Source organism: Zonotrichia albicollis, chromosome 30 (genome assembly GCF_047830755.1).
Source record: "Zonotrichia albicollis isolate bZonAlb1 chromosome 30, bZonAlb1.hap1, whole genome shotgun sequence".
Classification (NCBI taxonomy): Eukaryota; Metazoa; Chordata; class Aves; order Passeriformes; family Passerellidae; genus Zonotrichia; species Zonotrichia albicollis.
In genome coordinates, this window is record NC_133848.1 from 4,534,929 (window position 1) to 4,559,628 (window position 24,700).

At 58.7% G+C, this 24,700-nt stretch overlaps 3 protein-coding genes across 6 annotated transcripts in view; all 3 read left to right on the top strand.

The window, feature by feature from the left end:
• The window catches only part of LOC141725640 (Fc receptor-like protein 2), a 17,731-nt gene extending 6,251 nt beyond the window's left edge, over positions 1-11,480 (top strand). The window contains exons 4-12 of the mRNA XM_074529618.1: positions 6,235-6,255; positions 6,344-6,574; positions 6,788-7,054; positions 7,142-7,420; positions 8,312-8,581; positions 8,946-9,487; positions 10,064-10,085; positions 10,171-10,241; positions 10,692-11,480. Of these exons, the coding sequence (XP_074385719.1) occupies positions 6,235-6,255; positions 6,344-6,574; positions 6,788-7,054; positions 7,142-7,420; positions 8,312-8,581; positions 8,946-9,319 (1,442 nt within the window). The 3' untranslated portion in view covers positions 9,320-9,487; positions 10,064-10,085; positions 10,171-10,241; positions 10,692-11,480. The remainder of the gene's footprint in view (positions 1-6,234; positions 6,256-6,343; positions 6,575-6,787; positions 7,055-7,141; positions 7,421-8,311; positions 8,582-8,945; positions 9,488-10,063; positions 10,086-10,170; positions 10,242-10,691) is intronic.
• Positions 11,481-12,518: 1,038 nt separating this feature from the next.
• PEX19 (peroxisomal biogenesis factor 19) lies at positions 12,519-18,304 on the top strand. 3 transcript variants are annotated; one of them, XM_074529432.1, is made up of 8 exons: positions 12,519-12,681; positions 13,604-13,701; positions 13,775-13,940; positions 14,759-14,844; positions 14,934-15,092; positions 16,362-16,538; positions 17,526-17,570; positions 17,922-18,304. In XM_074529432.1, the coding sequence occupies exons 1-8, from the start codon at positions 12,615-12,617 to the stop codon at positions 17,964-17,966; spliced, it is 843 nt and encodes a 280-aa protein (XP_074385533.1). In that variant the 5' UTR covers positions 12,519-12,614; the 3' UTR covers positions 17,967-18,304. The 3 variants fall into 3 exon arrangements, with proteins under 3 accessions (XP_074385533.1, XP_074385532.1, XP_074385531.1); XM_074529431.1 differs by lacking the exons at positions 16,362-16,538; positions 17,526-17,570; positions 17,922-18,304 and adding an exon at positions 15,519-16,027 and having other exon boundaries at positions 13,796-13,940; positions 14,934-15,138; XM_074529430.1 differs by lacking the exons at positions 16,362-16,538; positions 17,526-17,570; positions 17,922-18,304 and adding an exon at positions 15,519-16,013 and having other exon boundaries at positions 14,934-15,138.
• A 1,622-nt stretch (positions 18,305-19,926) lies between these two features.
• DCAF8 (DDB1 and CUL4 associated factor 8) overlaps positions 19,927-24,700 on the top strand; it is a 35,357-nt gene continuing 30,583 nt past the window's right edge. Inside the window, exons 1-2 of one of the 2 annotated variants that reach the window (XM_074529401.1) lie at positions 19,927-20,131; positions 21,649-21,681. The gene's annotated coding sequence lies outside the window, so the exon portion shown is untranslated. The remainder of the gene's footprint in view (positions 20,132-21,648; positions 21,682-24,700) is intronic. The other variant, XM_074529400.1, reaches the window with a different exon arrangement.

Here is a 24,700-nt window from a genome sequence, read left to right on the forward strand (position 1 = left end):
TATTTAAGTATTTTAATTTTATTTAAATTAATTTTTAATTTAAATTAAATATTTTATGTATATAAATATTTTCTTTAAATTAAATATTTTGTTTAAATCAAATATGTTATTAAAATTAAATATTTTTATTTTCTCTAAATTAAATATTTTATTTAAATCAAACAATTAATTAAAATTAAATATTTTAATTTTCTTTAAATTAAATATTTTCTTTAAATAAATATTTTCTTTAAATAAATATTTTCTTTAAATAAATATGTTCTTTGAATGAACCACTTTATTTTTATTTAAATTAAAAATTCATCTATTAAAATTTTAAAAATAATGTTCTTTTATTTTAAAAATTATTTTATTTCATTTTTTAAAAAGCCATTTTATTTAAATTAAAGAAAAGGAAAACACAACAGGAGGGGGTTGGGAATTTTATTTGAAATTTTAAAAAAATAGGAAAAAATAGGAGGAGGTTGGGAATTATATTTAAATATAAAAAAATAAATGGGAAAACAACAGGAGGAGGGAGGGTTGGGAATTTTATCAGAATTTAAAAAAATAAATGGGAAAACAATAGGAGGAGTTTGGGAATTTTATTTGAATTAAATTAAAAAATGAATAGGAAAACAACAGGAGGAAGGAGTGTTGGGAATTCCAAAACTGGAACAAGCCCCAAAACCTCAATCAGCCCCAAAACCCAGTCCCAAAATTGGAACAAGTCCCAAAAACCAGGCCCAAATTCAGCCCTAAAAACCAAACCAGTGACAAACCCTGAATCACCCCAAGGCCGAACCAGGCCCAAAATTGGAACAAGGCCCAAAATCAGCCCCAAAATTGGAACAAACCCCAAAATCAGCCCTAAAAACTGAACCAGTGACAAACCCTGAACCATCCTGAACCCTGAACCAGCCCCAAAAAACAGCCCCGAAATCAGGACAGGCCCCAAACCCTGAACCAGGCCTCAAAAACCAGGCCCAAAATTGGAACAAACCCCAAATCCAGCCCCAAAATCAGCCCTAAAAACCAAACCAGTGACAAACCCTGAACCATCCCAAAGCCTGAACCAGGCCCCAAAAACAGTTCCAAAAAACAGCCCCAAATTCAGGACAAGCCCCAAACCCTGAACCAGGCCTCAAAAACAGCCCCAAATTCAGGACAAGCCCCAAACTCTGAACCAGGCCTCAAAAACCAGGCCCAAAATGGGAACAAGCTGCAAAATCAGCCCCAAATCCAACCCCAAAATTGGAACAAGCCCCAAAACCCAGCCCCAAATCCAACCTCAAAATTGGAACAAGCCCCAAACCCAGCCCCAAATTCAGCCCTAAAAACCAAACCAGTGACAAACCCTGAATCATCTCAAAGCCTGAACCATCCCAACCCCTGAATCATCCCCAAACCCAAACCCTGAACCATCCCAAGCCCTGCTCGCCTTTTCCCTTCCCCCAAAAACCCCAACCCTGACTCATTGGGGCCTTTTAGGGCAGCTCCAAACAGGAAGCGAAGCCAAAATTCGGGGAGCTCCAAACGAGGCCAAATTGGGGCACGTTGGGTTAATGGCCCCATTCAGGCCCTTAATGAGCTGCCTTAATTAGGGCCGGGCTTTCCAAGGTTCAGCCGAGCTCCTAAATCATCCCCGGGCACAAACACGAGGTTCAGTCCTGGGGATTTGGGGTTTTTGGGATTTGTTTTGGGGGTGAACACTCTCAGAATTGAAAAAAAGGTGTGGTGGTTTTGGTTTTTTTGGGTTTTTTTTGTTGTTTTTTTGGTTTTTTTTTTTTTTTTTTTTTTTTTTTTTTTTTCCCAGAAGGTTTTTAGTGGGGTTTTTATGGGATTTGTTGGGTTTTGGGATTATTCAGTTCTTGGCGTTTTGCATTTGTACCTGAGCCCTGAGGTTTGGGGCACCCGTGGGACCCCAAATCCCTCCAGGGATCCCAAATCCCTCCAGGGACCCCAAATCCTCCCAAAATCCCCAAATCCCCCCAAAAACCCCAAATGCCCCCAGGGTCTCCAAATCCTCCCAGGATCCCGAATTCCTCCCAGAGACCCCAAATCTCCCCCAGGACCCCAAATCCCTTCAGGATCCCCAAATCCTCCCAAGATCCCAAATCTCCTCATGGTTCCCAAATCCCCTCCAGGATCCCCAAATCCCCCCAGGGTCCCCAAATCCCCCCAGGGTCCCCAAATCCCCCCAGGGTCCCCAAATCCTCTGAAGGTTCCCAAATCGCCCCAAAAGTCCCTCCAAATTCCCCATAAAAATCGTCCCCAAATCCCATTAAAATCCCCCAAAATAACCCCAAACTCCCCCCACCAGGAGCTGGCCCTGTCCACTGTCCCCTCCTTGTGGCCATTTCCGTTTTCTCTGGATTTCTGTTTCCCTGGAATTTTAATTCCCAGGATTTCTGTCTCCCCGGAATTCTGATTCCCAGGAATTTCTGCTTTCCCAGGATTTCTGTTTTCCTGGGAATTCTATTCCCCGAGATTTCTGTTTTCCCTGGAATTCCGTTTATCCCCGGAATTCTGATTCTCAGGATTTCTCTTTCCAGGGAATTCTGATTCTCAGGATTTCTGTCTCCCAGCAATTCCGTTTTCCTGGGATTTCTGCCTCCCTGGAATTCTGTTTCTCTGGGATTTCTGTTTTCCCGGGAATTCTGTTATCCTGGAATTCTGTTTTCCCGAGATTTCTATTTTCTGGAAATTCTGTCTCCCGAGATTTCTGTTTCCCTGGAATTCTGTATTCCTGGGATTTCTGTTTCCCTGGAATTCTGTTTTCCCGAGATTTCGGTTTTCTCGGGATTTCTGTTTCCCTGGAATTCTGTTTCCTTGGATTTCTGCCTTCTTGGAATTTTGATTCCGTGGATTTCTCTTTCCAGCTTTAAATTCCGCCCCCCACCCCGTTCCCTGGACCCTCCCTCCCACAAATATTCCCAAATTTGGGATCGCTGCTCCCCCTCCAGGCCCTCTCCCACAGCAGATCCCAAATTTTGGGGCGTTGGATTTGGCTTTGGCCCCGAAGCCCCGGGAGGTGACAGCGCCGGGATTAATTACCTAATTAACCCTGGGATCTAATTAGGAGATTTCCATCCGGGTGCCTCCGAGATAAGAGATCCCAAACCCGCCCGGGGCGGCTTCCAGAAGGTTCGGGAGTGGCCGCGGTCCCGTCCCGGCTCCGGGAAATCCTTCGGGGCGCGTTTGGGGTGAAGGAAAAACGGGGCTGGGCCCGGAAATGTCCCCAAAACACGAAATGTCCCCGAGGCCGTGGGGACAGAACGGGAACATCGAGGGGACAATGTGGGGACATTGTGGGGATATTTAGGGGACAATGTGGGGACAATGAGGGGGCAATGTGGGGACATTTAGGGGACACAGCCGGGGACATTTAGGGGACACAGCCGGGGACAACATGGGGACCTTGAGGTGCCAATGCTGGGACATCGAGGGGACATTGAGGGGACATCGAGGGGACAACGTGGGGACAATGAGGGGACATCTAGGGGACATTGTGGGGATATTGAGAAGACACAACCGGGGACAATGCGGGGACATTGCGGGGACATCTAGGGGACATTGCGGGGACAGCGCTGGGACATTGACGGGACAATGAGGGGACATTGTGGGGATATTGCGGGGACACAGCCAGGGACATTGAGGGGACACAGTCGGGGACAATGCGGGGACATTGAAGGGACATTTAGGGGACATCACGGGGACATCAAAGGGACACAGCCCGGGACATTGTGAGAACATTGTGGGGACATTTAGGGGACATTGCGGGGACAGCGCTGGGACATCGAGGGGACAATGTGGGGACATTGAGGGGACACAGCCAGGGACATTGTGGGGACATTTAGGGGACACAGCCAGGGACATTGTGGGGACATTGCGGGGACATTGAGGGGACAATGGGGCGACAATGTGGGGACATTGAGGGGACAATGCAGGGACAATGCAGGGACATTGAGAGGACACAGCTGGGGACATGACAGGGACACAGCTGGGGGACATTGTAGGGACATCTAGGGGACATTGTGGGGACAGCGCTGGGACATCGAGGGGACATTGTAGGGACATTGAGGGGACACAGCCAGGGACATTGAGGGGACATTGAGGGGACAATGCGGGGACATCGAGGGGACAATGCGGGGACATTGAGGGGACACCACCGGGCTTTGCCTTGCAACTGCCACTCGCTGTTTGTCCCCTCTCGCTGTTTGTCTCCTCTCGGTGACACCGGCCCGGGGCTTGGGGACCTGCAGCGGTGCCACCCCAGGATGTGCCACTCTGGAAGGTGCCACCCCCAGAACAGGGACACCCCAGAACAGGCACAGGCCCCCCCTGGATGTGTCACCCCCGGGACAGAAGCCACCCCCTGTGTGACACCCAGCACCAACGGCCTCTTCCTTCTGCTGCAGGAGAAAGTGAAATATTGGGGGGCACAGCCGGGCACCCCCATCCCCACAGCCCCCCGGACACCCCCATCCCCCCACCCTGCACCCCCTTTTCCCCTCCCCGGGGTCCCCCCAAACCCGTTCCCCCGTCGGGAGTTCCCCAGGAACTGAGGGGGTGCAAGAGCGGCAGAAAAAAAAAAAAGGGAAGGAAATGGAAATGAAGAGAAGAAAAAGTCCCTGGGGGTGGGGACAGACCCAGAGCCCCTCGGAATCCACCTGAGGTGACCCCCCAAAAACAGCAGCACCTTGTGGGGGGGCTGTGCTGGGCTCTGGGGCACCCCAAAACCTGAGGCACCCAGGGAAGGAGCTGAGACCACTGGGCCCATCCCTGGGACCCCCATTCCCCTGGAACCCAACCATGGGACCCCCATTCCTTGTGTCCCCCCATTCCTGGGACCCCCATTCCCCTGGAACCCATCCCTGGGACCCCCATTCCTTGTGTCCCCCCATCCCTGGGACCCCCATTCCCATTGCACCCCCATTCCCAGTGATTCCCTCACTTCAGCACCCCCAATCCCCTGGGACCCCCCATTCCCTTGGAAATCAAACCATGGGACCCCCATTTCTTGTGTCCCCCCATCCCTGGGTACCCCCATTCCCATTGCACCCCCAATCCCAGTGACTCCCCCTCTTCAGGACCCCCAATCCCCTGGGACCCCTCATTCCCCTGGACCCCCATCCCTGGGACCCCCCCATTCCCCTGGACCCCCATCCCTGGCACCCCAAACCCCCCTGAGCCCCCCACTCCTGGGCACCCCGTGTCCCACCTTGTCCCCATCCTGTCCCCATCCTGTCCCCACCCTGCCCCCGCCATGTGCCACCCCCACGTGGGGACAGATGTAAATTCTCTTCCTTCCCCTTTAGCTCAAGAGCCACCAGGCTGGGGACAGGTGGCCCTGGCCGCGAGTGACAGCCGGGGACACCGGGATGGCCGGGAGGGTGGCACTGCTCCTGTGGGGTGAGATTGCTGGGGAGGGGGCACAGAGGGGCACGGGGGTCCCCTGATGTCCCCAGGGCCAGGGGGGACAGAGCCGGTCACCCCAGTGTGGGGTGGCCCTGGGGACAGGGATGGGGGGACAGGGATGGGGGAGAGGATTTGGGGAGAGGATTTGGGGGCAGGATTTGGGGAGAGGGATGGGGGAAAGGAATGGGGGGACAGGAATTTGCAGATAGGGAGGTGGGAGGGGATTTGGGAACAGAGATTTGGGGACAGGGATGGGGGAAAGGGATGAGGAACAGGGGACAAGGATTTGGGGACAGGAATGGGAAACAGGGATTTGTGGACAAGGATTTGGGGACAGGATTTGGGGACAGGATTTGGGGACAGGGATTTGGGGACAGGAATGGGGGACAAGGATTTGGGGACAGAGATTTGGGGACAGAGATTTGGGGACAGGGATTTCGGGTTTGGCACAGCGAGGACAGAGGGACAGGAATGCCGGGACAGGGACAAGGGGACAATCACCACGGGGATGTGGCCATGGGGACGGGTGCCATCAGAATGGGGCCATGGGGACCATGTGGCCGTGGGGCTGGCGGGGGTGACCTGAGCCATCACGGGGTGGCCGCGGTGTCCCCGTGGTGGCGTCAGTGTCACCTGAACGTGGCGCGTGGGTGGCTGTGACAGAGCTGTCCCCTGGGAGCCTCTCCAGACCTGCTGGGGACTGTCCCCGAGCACTTTCCCACAAGAACTTCTGTCCCCACGGGGACAGCTCGGGGACAGCCCCACACCCCGTGTCCCCGTGCTGCTGTCCCCATGGTGCCATTGCCACTGATCGCTGTCCCTTCTCCCTTCCAGCCCAGACCCTCGGCCTTGTTGGTGAGTCCTTGGGGGATGCCATGGTCCCACCTTGCTGTCCCCAGCCCCATGGTGGCCCTGGCAGGCTGGTGTCCCCTGTCACCCGCAGGTGCCCAGACCACCCAACTCCTCGTGAAGCCCCCCTGGAGGCCGGCGGTGCTGTGGGACTGGGTGACACTGACCTGCCAGGGCTTGGGGACTGCTGGTGACACCGCCTGGTACAAGGATGGATGGCACTGGTGGCAGAAGAGACAGGAGAGCTTCACTGTCACCGAGAGAGGCACCTACACGTGTGACAGACCCGGCACGGGGCGCAGCCCCCCTGTGACAGTCTCAAACGGTGAGGGGGGGTTTGGGTGTCCCCAGGCTGGCATCTGCAGGGACCCCGAGGGCTCTGGGTGGGCTCCGCTCCCTGGGTCACCTCCTGTGTGACCAGAGCCTGTCCCCTGCCCTGGGGACATCCAGGGGCAGGAATTGGGGACCCCTGGTGCTCTGGACCCTCCAATGGGGGGTTCTGGTGCCATCAGGTGTGACAGGTCCCCTCTGTCCCCAGATGATCTGGTGCTGCAGGTGCCGGGATGGGTGCTGCTGGAGGGGGACACGGTGACACTGCGCTGCCGGGGCAAGTGGAACCGCACGGTCACCTCGGTGTCCTTCTACCGAGAGGGGACAGAACTGGGGAGGCTCCTCTATGGCGCCGAGCTGTCCCTGTCCCCTCTGCAGCTGAACCACAGCGGCCGCTACAGCTGCGAGGGCCGGGTGGAATACTGGCCGTCAGAGAAGTGGAAGAAGTCAGCGCCGGTGACAGTGACAGTGCACGGTGAGCCCCCCACAGACCCCACCCCGACACCCCCACAGCCCCTCCCCAGGGATTCAGGCTCACAAATCCCCTCCCCTCTCCTTCCAGAGCTCTTCTCGGTGCCAGTGCTGGAGGGTCCCCCCGAGATCACCGTGGGGTCCCCCCTGACTCTCAGCTGCCGCAGCACCCCCAGCCCCCTGCGGCCCCGAGCCCCCCTCCTGTACCTGTTCTATCAGGACGGGCGGGTGCTGGGGGGCCCGCAGGGGTCCCCGCAGCTGCTGCTGCCCGCCGTGGGGGTCTCCCACTCGGGGAATTACAGCTGTGAGGCGCAGTCCCAGGGTGGGACCGTGCGGAAGAGCAGCGCCCGGATCAGCGTCACGGTGCGCAGTGAGTGCGGGGATGGGCACGGGGAGCCCCCACATCCCTCCCCGATCCCCTGGTTGGGGACCCCCATCACTGCCTGGGGACCCCCAGCCCTCCCTGACACCTTTCCTGAGTCCCCCAGCCCTGACTTGCTGCCCCCAGCCCACCCGGGTCCTTCCTCGGGTTCCCCCATCAGTGCCCTGAGTCCCCCCATCCCACCCCGGATCCCACCCCGGGTCCCCCCCTCTTTTCCCGAGTCCCCTCCCGGGTCCCCCAGCCCTGCTTGGGGACCCCCAGCCCTCCCTGACACCATTCCCTGGTGTCCCCATCTCTGCCCGGGTCCCTCCCCAGCTCCTTCCATCCTTCCCCAGGTCCCCCAACCATGGCCGGTGTCCCCCATCCTTTCCCGGGTGCCACGCTGGGTCCCCCCATCCTTTCCCGGGTCCCTTCCTGGGTCCCCCAGCTCTTTCTGGGTACCCCCATCCTTCCCCGACACCTTTTCCGTGTCCCCCCATTACTGCCCGGGACCCCCATCTCTGTCCCTATGTCCCCTCATCTCTGTCCCCATGTCCCCCCATCCCTGTCCCCGGTCCTCCCACCCCTCCCTGGGTCCCCTCCCACTGTCCCCATGTCCTCCATCCCTGCCCTGGGACCCCCATCCCTGTCCCCAGTCCCCTCATCTCTGTCCCCAGTCCCCCCTCACTGTCCCCAAGTCCCCCCATCCCTGTCTGTGTCCCCTCACCCCTCCCTGGTGTCACCCTCCTCCCTCTCCCGGTGTCCCCTCCCTGTCCCCCCCATCCCCCGCTATTTCCAAGCCCCCCAATCTCTGCACCCCCCTCCCTTCCAGGGGTCCCCCTGCCCCTCTCTGCCCCCCCCATGTCCCTCATTGTCCCCTGGTGTCCCCTCCTCCTGCAGGGATCCCACCCTCGGGGGTGTCCCTGTCAGCGCAGCCCCCCGGGGGACAGGTGGCACTTGGGGACAGCCTGGTGCTGAGCTGTGCGGTGGCCGCGGGGACAGGTCCCCTGTCCTTCTCCTGGCACCGGGAGGGCTCGGGGGCACCGCTGGGCACCGGCACCCGCCTGGAGCTGGGAGACGTTGGGGACAATGACAGCGGCCAGTACCGGTGCCGGGTCAGCGATGGGGACAGCGTGGCCGAGAGTGACACCATGAATGTCACCGTCCTGGGTGAGCGGGACCCTCGGGATGGGGATGACCCCACCATGGCACCCTCACCCAGTGCCACCCCTGTCTGTGTCCCTGCAGTGCCCATGGCCAATGCCACCATCACCCCCTGTCCCTGCTGTGTCCCCACAGTGTCAATGGTCAATGCCACCATCAACCTCAGCCCTGTGTCCCCACAGTGCCCATGGCCAATGCCACCATCACCCCCTGTCCTGGGTCACCAGAGTGCCAATGGTCAATGCCACCATCACCCTCTGTCCTGTGTCCCCGCAGTGCCCGTAGCCAATGCCACCATCACCCTCTGTCCTGTGTCCCCACAGTGCCCATGGCCAATGCCACCATCACCCTCTGTCCTGTGTCCCCACAGTGCCCGTGGCCAATGCCACCATCACCCCCGGTCCCCTGGCACACCAGGTGCACACAGGTGACAACGTGACCCTGCGCTGCTCAGTGCAGGTGGGCTCAGCCCCTGTCACCTTCACCTGGCTGCACAACGGGCACGAGGTGGCCCGGGGTCCCCTCCTGGAGCTCAGGGACATCGCTGTGGGACATTCGGGCACCTACCAGTGCGTGGCCACCAACCAGCTGGGACAGGACGGGCACCGCGTGTTCCGGGCATTCAGCCCTGAGCTGGCCCTGGAGGTGACAACGTGGGGACACAGGGACACAGGTGATGGCACTTGGGGATATTGTGGGGGTCTTGGAATCCTGGGTTTGTCCCTGGAGGTGACACGGAGGTGACAGGGCACAGGTGGCATCACTCGGGGTCACGGGGGGGGCAGCCCACCCTGGGTGACCCCAAAGTGTCCCCTCTGTCCCCAGCAGTGGCCGCAGGCGTTGGCAGCTCCCTCCTGGCCCTGGTCCTGCTCGGGGCGGCCATCGTGGGCTGGCAGCGGTGCCACCGCCGCGGTGGGTGACACGGGGGGGACAATGGGGACAATGGGGTGGGGACAATGGGGACAACAGGGGCAATGGGGACAGTGGGGGGACAATGGGGACAGTGGGGACAATGGGGGGGAAAATGGGGGAGTAATGGAGGGAGGCAATGGGGACAATGGGGACGGGGCAATGAGGACCATGGGGTGGGGGACAGTGGGGACACAGGGGTGGGGACAGAGGGGACAATGGGAGGACAATGGGGACAATTGCGTGGGTGACAATAGGGGCAATGCTGACAGTGGGGAGAATGGGGGGGACAATGGGGACACAGGGATGGGGACAATGGGGACACAGGGGATGGGGACAGTGGAGTGGTTGACAATGGGGACAGTGGGGACAATGGGGACAATGGGATGGGGACAGTGGGGACAATGGGGACAGTGGGATGGGGACAATGAGGGGGACAATGGGGACAATGGGGTGGCAATGAGGAGACAATGGAGGGACAATGGGGGGGACAATGGAGGGATAATGGGGACAATTTTGGGACCCCTGACCCCCTTGTCACCCCATTGTCACCCCATTGTCACCCCCCCTTTCCCGCAGCCCCCAGGACGCCCCAGGACAGGTGAGTGTGGGAAGGGGCCCGGGGGTGTTCCCATGTCCCCAAATGCCACCTGGAGGCCACCCCCCTGTCCCCATTGTCCCCGCAGGACCCCCGTGGTGTCCCTCGAGGGGGAGGAGGTGCTCTACAGCCACGTGGTGCCCACGGCCAGGGCAGCGGGTGAGTGGGGACAGCGGGTGGCACCGGGGGTGGCACCGGGGGTGGCACTGGGGGTGGCATTGGGGGCGGCACCGGGATCCCAAATGCCACCCCCAGGGAGATGCTGGGTCCCCAGATGGTACCCAGGGGACAGTGGTGACATTGATGGGAATGTGCTGTGACACTGGGGTGGCACTGAGGTTGGCACCAGGGGTGACACCGAGGGACACTGAGGTGGCACTGGGAGACACTGGGGGACACTTGGTGGCATTGGGTGGCACTGGGGGACGCTGGGGTGGCACTAGGTGATACTTGGGGACACTGTGGGACACTGGGAGACACTGGGTGGCACCGGGGGTGGCACGGGGGGGGGCACACGGTCCCCAGATGCCACCCAGGAGATGGAAGGAGTGCGGGCACAGGGGCGTGGCACCCATGGGTGGCACTGGGTGGCACCGGTGTCTCCCACAGCGTCCCCAAGTGTCACCCCCGAGGAGCCCCAGGTGACCTACGCGGAGCTGCGGGCACCGAGGTGGCACCCGGGGGACAGCGGGGACTACGAGAACGTGCTGTGACACCCGGGTGGCACCAAGGGGTGGCACAGGGTCCTAAATGCCACCCAGGGGACAGCAGTGACATCCACAAGAATGTGCTGTGACACTGGGGTGACACTGGGTCCCCAAGTGCCACCACTCAGGAAGCTGCCAGGTCCCCAAATGCCACCCTGGGGACAGTGGTGACATCCACGAGAACGTGCTGTGACACCGGGGTGGCACCGGGGGTGGCACTGGGTCCTCAAATGCCACCCAGAGGACAGCAGTGACATTGATGAGACCGTGCTGTGACACTGGGGGTGGCACTGGGTGGCACTGGGGACAGCCACATGCGTGGTGTCCCCTCGTCCTGTGGGTGCCCACCCTGCCCATGGCCACCGTCCCTCTGTCCCTGTCCCCTCCCTGTCCTTGTGACCGTGGCCACCACAAGCTGCTGGCAGCTGGCCTTGTGCCCTCCTTGTGGCCACCACCAGGACCTGTCCCCGTCCCCTGTCCCTCTGTCCCTCTGTCCCTCCGAGCCGCGGGAACTTGGGACAATCCCAAGAACCAGCCCAGAGTGACCCAAGGGGATTTGGGGACACCCTGGGGGTGTTTGGGGACACTCTGGGGGTTTGGGGACACCCCAGGGTGGTCCCAGCGAGCGGAGCCCTCCCCCGATGGAAGGAATGAAGGTTAAACTTTAATTTCTGTCTCATTTTTCATTTTTCTGCACAATAAATTCAATTCTTGTCCTCAAATCCTGGCCGGGACCGAGCCCGTCCTGCCCCAACCCCGCCTGGGAATGTGGGGAGGGGGTCCCCAGGAGGGTCCCGGAGGTTTTGGGGGGCTCAGGGTCCGTCCCAAACCCCCTGGGACGCACTGGGGTTGTTCCTTGCTTTGTCCCCAGTGGGGACACAGGGGGACACTGAGGGAGGGGCTGGGACCCCAAAAATGGGACCCCAAATCCGGGAGGCGCAAGGACTGGGATCCCAAAATTCGGGACCCAAAACTGGGACCCCAAATCCAGGAGGTTGCAAGGACTGGGATCCCAAAATTCGGGACCCAAAACAGGGACCCCAAAATCTTGGACATCCAAGCTCTGGGACCCCAAAATACGGGACCCCAAAACTGGGAGGCGCAAGTTCTGCAACCCCAAAATCTGGGACTTCAGGGAGCAGGACCCCAACATTTGGGATGGGGCTCCCAGTCCCGGTTCCTGTTCCCAACCCCAGTCCCTGCTTGCATTCCCATTCCCATTCCCATTCCCATTCCCGTTCCTGCTCCTGTTCCTATTCCCGATTCCAATCCCATTCCCGCTCCCATTCCCATTTACATTCCCATTCCCTTTCCTGTTCCCGTTCCCATTCCGGTTCCTGTTCCCATTCCCGCTCCTGTTCCTGCTCCCATTTCCGTTGCCATTTCCATTCCTGTACCCGCTCCCATTCCCATTCCTGTTCCCAATCCTGTTCACATTCCCATTCCCGTTCCTGTTGCCATTCCCATTCCCGTTCCCTCTCCCATTCCCATTTCCCATTTCCATTCCCACTCCCATTCCTATTCCCATTCCCGTCCTCATTCCCATTCCCAATCCCATTCCGGTTCCCATTTCCGTTCCTATTCCTAAATCCGTTCCGGGTTTTCTGGGAGGGGGCGTGGCCAGCGGAGGGGGAGTGTCCTTTTGGGGCGGTTCCCGTTCCTGATTCCGTTCCGGGTTTCCCGGGGGGGGCGTGTCCTCTGGGGCGGTTCTCGTTCCCGTTCCCGATTCCGTTCCGGGTTTTCCGGGAGGGGCGTGTCCCCGTGGGCGGGAAGGGGCGTGTCCCGCGGCAGCGCCCCCTGGCGGCGCAGGGCGGAGCGGGCCAAGATGGCGGCGGAGCCGGGCCCGGGCCCGGGCCCGGGGCCCGACGCGGAGTTGGAGGAGCTGCTGGAGAGTGAGTGGGGCCCGGAGGGGACCGGAGGGACCGGAGGGGCCTGGGGGTCAGCGGGGTGTGGGGAGGCTGCGCGGCGTTTGGAGCGATGGGGGACGAGGGGGGCCGGGGGTCATTGGGGTGAGAGGGGAGCGGGGGGGACCGGGGGTCGTGACGGGCTGGGGGGGACATTGGGGTGAGGGTCAGTGGAATGAGGGGGGTCTGGGGGTTATTGGGGTCAGGGAGGTCTGAGGGTTATTGGGGTCTGGGGGTCGTGAGGGGCTGAGGGTCAGTGGGGTGAGGGGGGGGTCTGGTGGTTATTGGGGTCTGGGGGTCACTGGGGTGAGGGCAGTCGTGAGGGGCCGAGGGTCGTGAGAGTCTGGGGGGTCACTGGGGTCAATGGGGTCTGGGGGTTATTGGGGTGAGGGGGGGTTCGTGAAAGGCTGGGGGGTCGTGAGGGACCGGGGAGGTCATTGGGGTGAGAGGGGGTCTGAGGGTTGTTGGGGTCTGGGGGTTGTTGGGGTTCTGGGGGGAGTCTGGAGGTTATGGCAGTACAGGGGAATGGGGGTTTTGGGGTGCACTTATTTGGGTTCAGTTGGGATGGGAGTTATTGGGGTGCAGTTAGAGGTAGGGGTTATTGGGGTGCAGCTTTGGGGTGTAATTAGGGGTAGAGGTAACTGGGGTACAGTTTGGGGGTGCAATCAGAGGTAGGAGTTATTGGGGTGCAGTTTCTGGGCTGCAGTTTTCGAGTAGAGGTTATTGGGGTGCAGTTTTTGGCGTGCAGTCACAGGTAGGGGTTATTGGGGTGCAGTTTTAGGGGTAGGGATTATTGGGGTGCCATTTTTGCCGTACGCTTTACCACACCCATTCCACTGGGGGTGCCCATGACCTCCCTGTGGGGCTGCACCCCCATTTCTGCCCCCCCTGACCCCAATTTCCCCCTCAGGTGCCCTGGACGACTTCGAGCGCAGCCGCCCCGCGCCCCCTGCCCCTGCCAGCTCCTCCTGCCCCCCTTCCCCTCCCTCAGCCGCCGACTCCGCCAAGGTGAGCACCCCAAAACCCCGGCCCCCCCTTGGTGTGTGCCCTCCCTGGGGCCGTGCTAGGCCGTGCTGGGCAGGACTCGCTGTTCTCCTCGCAGGAAAGATTCTTCCAGGAGCTCTTTGAGGGCGAGCTGGCGGCGCAGGCAGCAGCTGAGTTCCAGGAGGCCATGCAGGAGCTGGCACGGCAGGAGCCACAGCTGGTGGAGCAGTTCCAGAAGCTCTCAGAGGCTGCTGGGAAAGTCGGTGGGTGTTGGGGGGATAGGGGGGGATCACAGCCCTGGTTATCCCCAGTCCTAATCCCAAATGGAGGTGTTCACCTGTTTGGGATTGGGGGCGGAACTCCAGCAGGATCCTGCATTATTCCCATTATTCCCAATCCCTAATTCCATCTGGAGTTGTTCCCCTGTTTGGGATTGGGGACAGCACATCAGCGGGACCCTGCATTATTCCCATTATCCTCCATCCCAACCCCATCCCATTCCCATTCCTAACCCTATCCCAACCCCAATTGCCCCCCATTCCCAACCCCATCCCAAATCCATTCCAAATCTAACCCAAACCCAAATCTATCCCATTCCCAACTCCATTCCCATCCCAACCCCATTCCCATCCCAACCCCATCTCAATCCCAAACCCATTCCCAACCCCATCCCAAACCCATTCCCACTCCATTCCCAACCCCATCCCAATCTCAACCCCATCCCCATCCCAACCCCATCCCAATCCCAAATCCATCCCACTCCATCCCAACCCCAATCGCCCCCCATTCCTACCCCTTTCACATTCCCTACCCCATTTCAAATCAATCCCAAATCTATCCCAACCCCAAATCCATCCCATTCCCATTCCCAACTCCATTCCCATCCCAACCCCAATCCCAAATCCACCCCAAGCCCATTCCCACCCCATCTTAATCCCAAATCCATCCCAAATCCATCCCAACCCCATTCCCATTCCACCCCATCCCATCCCCATTCCTATTCCCATTCCCACCCCAATCCCAACCCCACCCCAACCCCAAATCCACCCCAATCCCACCCCAAATCCATCTCACCCCGCAGGCAGCGACGCGGCCTCGCAGCAGGAATTCACCTCCTGCCTCAAGGAGACGCTGAGCGGGCTGGCCAAGAACGCCAACGACCTCCAGGTACCCCTCCCTCCCTGCAGCCCTTCCCGGGGGTCCCGGGGGTGTCCCGGGGGTCCCGGGGGGCTGACGGGGTCCCGGGGGTCCCACAGAACTCCCCGGGATCCGAGGAGGAGCTGGCCAAGGCCCTGGAGGGGCTGGGGCTGGACGAGGGCGGCGGCGACGGCGTCCTGCCCGTCATGCGCAGCATCATGGAGTCCCTGCTGTCCAAGGACGTGCTCTACCCCTCCCTCAAGGAGATCACCGAGAAGGTGGGACCCCAAAAACCCCAAAAGCCGGGAGGGCACCCCAAAAAACCTGGGGGAGTCCCCATAATCCTGGAGGGATGAGTGGGAAACTCAGGGGAGTCGTGGGGACATCATGGAGTCCCTGCTGTCCAAGGACATGCTCTACCCCTCCCTCAAGGAGGTCACCGAGAAGGTGGGACCCCAAAAACCCCAGAAACTGGGAGGGCACCCCAAAATCCTGAGGAGGGCACCCCAAAATACCTGAGGAGGGCACCCCAGAAAACCTGGGAGGGTTCCTGAAATCCTGGAGGGATCCTTTGGGGTGTGGGAAACTCAGGGGAGTCATGGGGACATCATGGAGTCCCTGCTGTCCAAGGACGTGCTCTACCCCTCCCTCAAGGAGATCACCGAGAAGGTGGGACCCCAGAAAACGGGAGGCACCCCAAAAACCTGGGGGGAGTCCCCGAAATTTTTTGGGGTGTGGGAAACTCAGGGGAGTCATGGGGACACACCCGGAGTGGCTGTGGCAGCACGAGGGGTCCCTGTCCCCGGAGCAGTTTGGGGCACTGAGGGGCTGGGATTGGCTGGGATTTGGGGGTTCCATGGGAGATTTGGGGGTTCCTGCAGTGACCCCATTGTCCCCTCACTGTCCCCTGGGTGTCCCCAGTATCAGAGTGGCTGCGGCAGCACGAGGGGTCCCTGTCCCCAGAGCAGCGGGTGCAATTTGGGGCGCTGAGTGGGCTGGGATCTGGGGGTCCCATAGGGGATTTGGGGGTTCCCTGGGGGATTTGAGGGTTCCTACAGTGACTCCACTGTCCCCTCACTGTCCCCTCAATGTCCCCAGTATCAGAGTGGCTGCGGCAGCACAAGGAGTCCCTGTCCCCAGCACAGTTCAGGGCTGATGGGGCTGGGATTGGCTGGGATTTGGGGGTTCCATGGAGGATTTGGGGATCCTATGGGGGATTTGGGGGGTCCCCTCAATGTCCCCTGCTGTCCCCAGCGCCCAGAGTGGCTCCGGCAGCACGAGGGGTCCCTGTCCCCAGAACAGCAGGCACAGTTCAGGGCGCAGCAGGCGCTGATGGGGCTGGGATTTGGGGATTCCATGGGGGATTTGGGGGTTCCCTCGCTGTCCCCTCGGTGTCCCCTCACTGTCCCCAATACCCAGAGTGGCTCCGGCAGCACGAGGGGACCCTGCCCCCGGAGCAGCGGGTGCTGATGGGGCTGGGATTGGCTGAGATTTGGGGGATCCTGCAGTGACCCCGGTGTCCCCTCACTGTCCCCTGCTGTCCCCAGTACCCGGAGTGGCTCCGGCAGCACGAGGGCTCGCTGCCGCCGGAGCAGCGGGCGCGGTTCAGCCAGCAGCAGGCGCTGATGCTGCGGATCTGCGCGGAGCTGGAGCGGGAGCGGCCCGAGGAGCCCGAGGGGCAGCGCCGGGAGCGCTTCGAGACCCTGCTGGACCTGATGCAGCAGGTGGGGCTGGAGGGCCACCTGTGTGTCACCTGTGTGTCACCCCCGTGTCCCTCTGACCCTCCCCTTGGGCCCTGGGTCACCTCCATGTCACCCCCGTGTCACCTCCGTGTCACCTCCGTGTCCCTCTGACCCTCCCCTTGGGCCCTGGGTCACCTCCGTGTCACCCCCTGGGAGGTTTTGTGTCACCTCTGTGTCCCCTCTGTGTCAACCCTGGGTCCTCTCTGTGTCACCCCCGTGTCCCTGTGATCACCCTGGGTCCATGGGTCACCTCCGTGTCACCCCCCCCAGGGCTCTGGGTCCCCTCCGTGTCACCCCCGTGTCCCTCTGACTGCCCCGGGGCCCTGGGGTCACTCCCATGTCCCCTCCATGTCACCCCCCCCAGGGCTCTGGGTCCCCTCCATGTCATTCCCCCCATGTCCCTGTGTCCTCCTCGTGTCCCTCTGTCCCCTCCTTCTGTCCCCCCCAGTGTCCCTGGGTCCCCTCCATGTCCCCCCCCGTGTCTCTCTGAACCTCCTGGATGTCCCCATGTCCCATCTGTGTCCCTGTGTCCCCTCTGACCCTCCCTATGTCCCTCTGTCCTGTCTGTCCCCTCTGTGTCCCCATGTCCCCCCTCCATGTCCCTCTGTCCCTCCAATGTCCCTCTGTGCCCCCCATGTCCCACCCAATGTCCCCTCTGTGTCCCCTCTGACCCTCCCCATGTCCCTCTGTCCTGTGTGTCCCTCTGTGTCCCCATGCCCCCCCATGTCCCTCTGTCCCCTCTGTGTCCCCCACAATGTCCCCGTGTCCCCTCTGTGTCCCCTCTGACCCTCCCCATGTCCCTCTGTCCCCTCTGTGTCCCTGTGTCCCCTCTGACCCTTCCCATGTCCCTCTGTCCTGTGTGTCCCTCTCATGTCCCCATGTCCCCCCTCCATGTCCCTCTGTCCTGTGTGTCCCTCTGTGTCCCCATGTCCCCCAATGTCCCCATGTCCCCTCTGTGTCCCCTCACAGCTGCAGGACCTGGGCCATCCCCCCAAGGAGCTGGCAGGGGACACGGTGAGTGTTTGGGGACACCCTGAGGGGTTTGGGGTCACCCAAAGGCTTTGGGGTGGTCCCACAGAATTGGGGTGGTCCCATAGAATTGGGGAGATCCCATTAAAATTGGGGTGGTCCCATAGAACTGGGGGGACCCCAAAGGATTTGGGGGTGACCTCGTGGAACTGGGGAGATCCTAAAAGAATTGGGGTCACCTCATACATTTCAGGTGATCCCATAGAATTGGGGGGGACCACAAAAGATTTGGGGGTGACCTCATAAAGTTTGGGGTAATCCTGTAGATTTGAGGTGATCCCACAGAATTGGGATGACCCCATAGATTTGGGGTGACCCCAATGTTCCCCCCCACAGCCGCCAGGACTGAACCTCACAGGGGAGCAGTGCCGCCTCATGTAGGGCACGTTTGGGGTGACCCCACAGATTTGGGGTGTCCTCCCCATGGATTTGGGGTGCCCCATGGCTTTGGGGTGCCCCCATGGCTTTGGGGTGTCCTCCCCATGGATTTGGGGTGCCCCATGGCTTTGGGGTGTCCCCCGGATTTGGGGTGCCCCCCGGATTTGAGGTGCCCCGGCCCCATAAAGGGGGTGCAGAGGAGCCCAGCAGTGGGGTTGGCGCCTCCCCCCCCCCCCAATTTTGGGGTTTTTTTGGGGTGGGGGGCGCAGGGACCCCCCCAATGTGGGGAGGTGTCCCCCCCTCACCCCCCGGTGACCCCAATAAAGAGATGGTGACGGGAACGGCTGTGCCTGCTCAGGGACACTGAGGGGACATTGAGGGGACACTGGGGACACTGGGGGGACATTGGGGGGGCACTGAGGGGAGACTGGGGGGACATTGGGGACACTGAGGGGACATTGGGGGGACACTGGGGGGACATTGGGGGGACACTGGGGGGACATTGGGGGGACATTGGGGGGACCCTACAGGGACACTGGGGACAGTGAGGACACTGAGGGGACAATGGGGGGGCATTGGGGGGACATTGGGGACACTGAGGGGACACTGGGGGAACATTGGGGGCCCTATAGGGACATTGGGGACACTGGGGGGACATTGGGGACCCTATAGGGACATTGGGGGGACACTGGGGACACTACAGGGACCCTACAGGGACGTTGAGGACACTGGGGATGCTGGGGGGACATTGGGGACCCTACAGGGACACTGGGGGGACATTGGGGGGACATTGGGGACACTGGAGGGACATTGGGGACCCTATAGGGACATTGGGGGGACACTGGGGACAATGGGGGGACATTGTGGGGACACTGAGGAGACATTGGGGACCCTACAGGGACGTTGAGGACACTGGGGACAACGGGGGGACATTAGGGGGACATTGGGGACCCTATAGGGACATTGGGGGGGACACTATGGGAACATTGAGGACCCTATAGGGGATACTGGGGACATTGGGGACCCTATAGGGGCATTGAGGACATTGGGGGGACATTTGGGACACTATGGGACACTGGGGACCCTGCAGGGGTGGGGTGACCCTATAGGGGCATTGGAGGGGGGGGGTCAAAGTGACCCAAAGCAGGGGTGACCCTACAACAACATTGGGGGGGACAGCAGTGTCCCCAAACAGGAGTGACCCTATAACCCCACTGGGGACCTTACAATGACATTGTGACCCTGCAGTGACCCTATACATGTGTGACCCTTCAATAACACTGGGAGTGACCCTATAATGACCCCATAGCCCCACTGCTGACCCCACAGTGACCCTAAACACAGGTGACCCTACAATAACATAGCGGTGACCCTATGATGACCCTATAACCCCATTGGTGACCCTACAGTGACCCTAAACAGGGGTGACCCTATAGTGCCCCTCTAACCCCACTGTGGACCCTATAATGACCCCATAACCCCATGGGTGACCCTATAGTGCCCCTAAACAGAGGTGACCCTATAACACAGGAGTGACCCTATAACCCCACTGGTGACCCTACAGTGACCCTAAACAGGGGTGACCCTACAATAACATTGTGATGACCTTATAATGACCCTATAACCCACTGGTGACCCTATAATGACCCCATAACCCCATGGGTGACCCTATAACACAGGGTAACCCCATAACCCCATTGCTGACCCTGCGGTGACCCTATACATGTGTGACCCTACAATAACATTGCGATGATCCTATAATGACCCCATAACCCCCCTGGTGCCCCTATAATGGCCCCATAACCCATTGGTGACCCTATAATGACGCCATAACCCCACAGCGCCCCCCAATAACGGGGTTGGTGTGTGTGTGGGGGGGCGCCGTTCCCATGGCAACGCCCGCTGTGAGGGGGGGGGCCGCTCCCGCCGCCATCGCGCAACGGCCGCTGCCGTAAAGCGGCGCCCGCGGTGCCGCAAAAGCGTCGCCCGGTACCGCCAAGCGAGGCGGCGGCGGCGGGGGCGGCGCGTTAAAGATGGCGGCGGCGGGGCCCGGTCCCGGGGCCGGCTCTGGAGCGGCCGGGGGGACTCGCGGCGGCCGCCACTGAGCTCGGCCGCGCCCCCCGGCACCGTCCGGGACCCTGCCGGGAGCCTCCGGGACGCTCGGGTCGGTGCGCGGCCTCCGCCGGGCCCGCTACGGCCGCGGCCCCCGCGGGTTCGGGCCTGTCCCGGCTCCGGGGCGGGATCGCGGGAGGGGCGGGGAGAACTCGTGGGGGAACACCGAGAGTTCGGGGAGGGGCTGGGGGAGGCTCTGAGGGAGCCTGAGGGGTTTGGGGGGGTCCTGAAGGGGTTTGGGGGAGCCCTGAGGGGGTTCAGGGGATTCTGAGGGGACCCTCGGGGCCTTTGGGGCAGTTCCTTATGGGAGCCCTTGGGATTTTGGGGGCTCCGAGAGGGTTTTGAGAGGGTTCTTGGGGTTTTTGGGGTGTCCTGGGGGGCCCTGAAGGTGTTTGGGGGAGCCTTGAGGGGGTTCAGGGGATTCTGAGGGGGCCCTTGGGGCAGTCCCTTATGGGAGTCCTTGGGATTTTGAGGGCTCCAAGAGGGTTTTGAGGGGGTTTTGGGGGCTCCTTGGAGGTTTTTGGGGGATCCCTGGGGGTTTTTTGGGGTTTTTGAGGGGGTCTTGGGGGTCCTTAGGCCTTTGGGGGATCCCTTATAGGGGTCCTTGTGTTTTTTGGGGTTTTCTGAGGGGACCCTGAGGGGGTTTGGGGGATCCTGGGGGGGCCCTTGGGGCCTCTAGGGGGAGGTCCCTTAGGGGAGTCCTTGGGGTTTTTGGGGGATCCTTGGGGGTTTTTGAGGGGGTTTTGGGGGTCCCTGTGCCTTTGGGGGATCCCTTATAGGGGTCCTTGTGTTTTTTGGGGTGTCCTGAGGGGACCCTGAGGGGGTTTGGGGAGTCCTGAGGGGGCCCTTGGGGCCTCTGGGGGAGCCCTTGGGGTTTTGGGGGCTCCTTGGAGGTTTTTGGGGGATCCCTTGGGAATTTTGGGGGTTTTTGAGGAGGTTTTGGGGGGTCTCTGCGCCTTTGGGGGAGCCCTTGAGTTTTTTGGGGGACCCTTGAGGGTTTTTTGGGGGTCCCTGAGCCTTTGGGGGACCCCTTAGGGAGGTTTTTGGGGTGTCCTGGGGGGATTTTTTGGGGATTTTAAGGCTTTTTGAGGGAGTCCCTGAGACTTTGGGGATCCTCTGAGATTTTTGGGGTCTGGAAATTTTTGGGGTGACCCCCAAGATTTTGGGAGGGGTCTCTGAATATTTTTTAAGGGGGTCCCAGAGATTTTTCTGGGGTCCCCTGAGATTGGAAGGGGAAATCTGGGAAAGGTCCTAGAGGGGATCCCTGAAATTTTGGGGACCCTCCAAAATTTGGGGTCCGCAGGGATGGAGGAGATTTTTTTGGGGGATCGAGGGGGGTTCCCCCAAAATTTGGGGTCTCCAGAGATCAGTGGGGGGTCCCCAAAATTTGGGAATTCCCAAGGATCAGAGGGGTCTCCAATGATTGGGAAGGTCCCCAAAATTTGGGATTTTTTTAGGAATTGAGAGGGTTCCCAAAAACCTGGGGGGATCCCAGAAATCTGGGGGGGTTCCCCAGGGATGGGGGGGTCACCAAAATTGGGGGTCCCTGACCTTTGACCCCATGCTCCCCCAGCTCCAGCCCCGCTGTCCCCGGCACCTGGCCCAGGTGAGTGCGCCTGGGTTTGGGGGATTTGGGGGGACTTTGGGGATTTTTGGGGGGACTTTTGGGGTTTTGGGGTTTCTCCAGGATTTTGGAAACTCCTGGGAATCCATCCCAAGGGGATTTGGGGTTCCATCCCGAGGGATTTTGGGTTCAATTCCTGTGGGATTTGGGGGCTCCATCCTGAGGCATTTGGGGGATCCATCCCAAAGAATTTGGGGATTTCATCCTAAAGGATTTGGGGGATCCATCCCAAAGAATTTGGGGATTTCATCCTAAAGAATTTGGGGGATCTATCCCAAAGGATTTGGGGATTTCATCCCAGGGTATTTGGGGTCTCCATCCCACAGGATTTGGGGGACCCACCCCAGAGGATTTGGGGGCTCTATCCCAAACAATTTGGGGGATCCACCCCAGAGGATTTGGAGGATCCACCTGAGGGATTTGGGGATTTCATCCTAAAGGATTTGGGGGCTCCATCCCAGAGAATTTAGGGGATCCATCCCAAGGATTTGGGGGCTCCATCCTAAAGGATTTGGGGTTCCATCCCAAGGGATTTGGGGTTCCATTCCTGTGGGATTTGGGGTCTCCATCCCAAAGGATTTGGGGGATCCACCTCAAAGGATTTGGGGATTTCATCCTTAAGGATTTGGGGGATCTATCCCAAAGGATTTGGGGATTTCATCCCAGGGTATTTGGGGTCTCCATCCCACAGGATTTGGGGTCTCCATCCCAGAGGATTTGGGGGATCCATTCCTGAGTATTTGGGGATCCATCCCTGAGAATTTGGGGGATCCATCCCAGAGGATTTGGGGTTCCATTCCTGAGGGTTTGGGATCGCCCAGTTTCCCCCAGTTTCTCTCCCACTTTCTCCCAGTTTTTATCCCATTTTTTCTCCCAGTTTCTCCCAGTTTTCTCCCAATTTTATCCCAGTTCCTTCCAGTTTTTATCCCAGTTTATCTCACTTTATCCCAGTTCCTCCCACTTTATCCCAGTTTGTCCCATTTTATTTTCCCATTTTATCCTCTTTTTTCTCCCAGTTTCTCCCATTTTTTCCCCATTTTATCCTCTTTTTTCTCCCAGTTTCTCCCACTTTATCCCAGTTTGTCCCATTTTATTTTCCCATTTTATCCCCTTTTTTTCTCCCAGTTTCTCCCACTTTATCCCAGTTTATCCCATTTTATTTTCCCATTTTATCCCCTTTTTTCTCCCAGTTTCTCCCATTTTTTTCCCCATTTTTCCCCCAATTTCTCCCATTTTTTCTCCCAGTTTCTCCCAGTTTGGGGCCAGCAGGAGGCCGGGCAGGGCCGATCCCACTCCAGAGGCTCTGGAATGCCCTGGGATTGTTTTATTTTTTTTTTTGGGATATTTTTGGGAGCAGCAGCGTCAGCCTGAGCCTGTCCAGATGCAGCCTCAGGAATCCCAGGATTTCTGGAACATTCCCTGCAATTCCCACATTTTTCACTCTCCCTTTCCCCTCTGGATTTGGGATCTCCTTCCTGATCCCTCACCTGGAAATGGAGCAAAAAAATTCCCAGGATTGGGATTTTTGTGAGGCAAAAATGGTGAGGTTTGAGGGGGGAGGGGGAAATTCCAGTGCTGGCATTTGGGGTTGTTTGGGATTCCAGGGAATTCTGTGGGATTCCAGCAGAATTTCCATGGAATTTCATGGAATTCCAGGGCTCTGCTCCATAAAAATGGGGATTTTTGAGGGGCTGGGGGATTGGCACTGCTCTCATGGAGAGATTCCAGAGGGAATTTTTGGTGGGAATGTGTTTAAAGATGGATTTTTAGAATCCCAGATTTCTCAGGATTGGATTTTTCCTGGGATGCTGAGCTGGGTTTGGGTGCTCTGCACCATTCCCAGGTGGTTTTTCCATGGAAAATTGGGATTTTTTTTTTTTTGGTGGGAATGTTCAAAAATGGATTTTCAGAATCCAAAATTTCTCAGGATTGGATTTTTCCTGGGATGCTGAGCTGGGTTTGGGTGTTCTCCACCATTCCCAGCTGGATTTTCCATGGAAAATTTGAATTTTGGGAGCAAACTCGACCCTGTGGGGCTCTGGGGCAGGTGGAAAAAATGGGAATTTTGTGTGGGAATGTGTTTAAAGATGGATTTTTAGAATCCCAGATTTCTCAGGATTGGATTTTCCTGGGATGCTGAGCTGGGTTTGGGTGTTCTCCACCATTCCCAGGTGGTTTTTCCATAGAAAATTGGGATTTTTTTTTGTGGGAATGTTCAAAAATGGATTTTTAGAATCTCAAATTTCTCAGGATTGGATTTTCCTGTGATGTTGAGCTGGGTTTGGGTGTTCTGGAGCTTCCCCAGGTGGATTTTCCATGGAAAATTTGGATTTTGGGAGCAAACTCGACCCTGTGGGGCTCTGGGGCAGGTGGAAAAATGAGAATTTTGTGTGGGAATGTTCAAAAATGGATTTTTGGGATCCCAAATTCCTTGGGATCGGATTTTCCCGGGATGCTTTCCCCATGTCCTCTCGTGTCCCCAATGTCCCCATGTCCTCTCGTGTCCCCAATGTCCCTGTGTGTCCCCCTGTCCCCCAATGTCCCCAATGTCCCTGTGTGTCCCCAATGTCCCTGTGTGTCCCCCTGTCCCCAATGTCCCTGTGTGTCCCCATGTCCCCAATGTCCCCATGTCCTCTCATGTCCCCAATGTCCTCAATGTCCCTGTGTGTCCCCAATGTCCCTGTGTGTCCCCATGTCCTCTTGTGTCCCCAGTGTCCCTGTGTGTCCCCAATGTCCCCCTGTCCCCAATGTCCCTGTGTGTCCCCCTGTCCCCAATGTCCCTGTGTGTCCCCATGTCCTCTCGTGTCCCCAATGTCCTCTCGTGTCCCCAATGTCCCTGTGTGTCCCCAGTGTCCCCGTGTGTCCCCATGTCCTCTCATGTCCCCAATGTCCCTGTGTGTCCCCAATGTCCCCCTGTCCCCAGTGTCCCTGTGTGTCCCCATGTCCTCTCATGTCCCCATGTCCTCTCATGTCCCCAGTGTCCCTGTGTGTCCCCATGTCC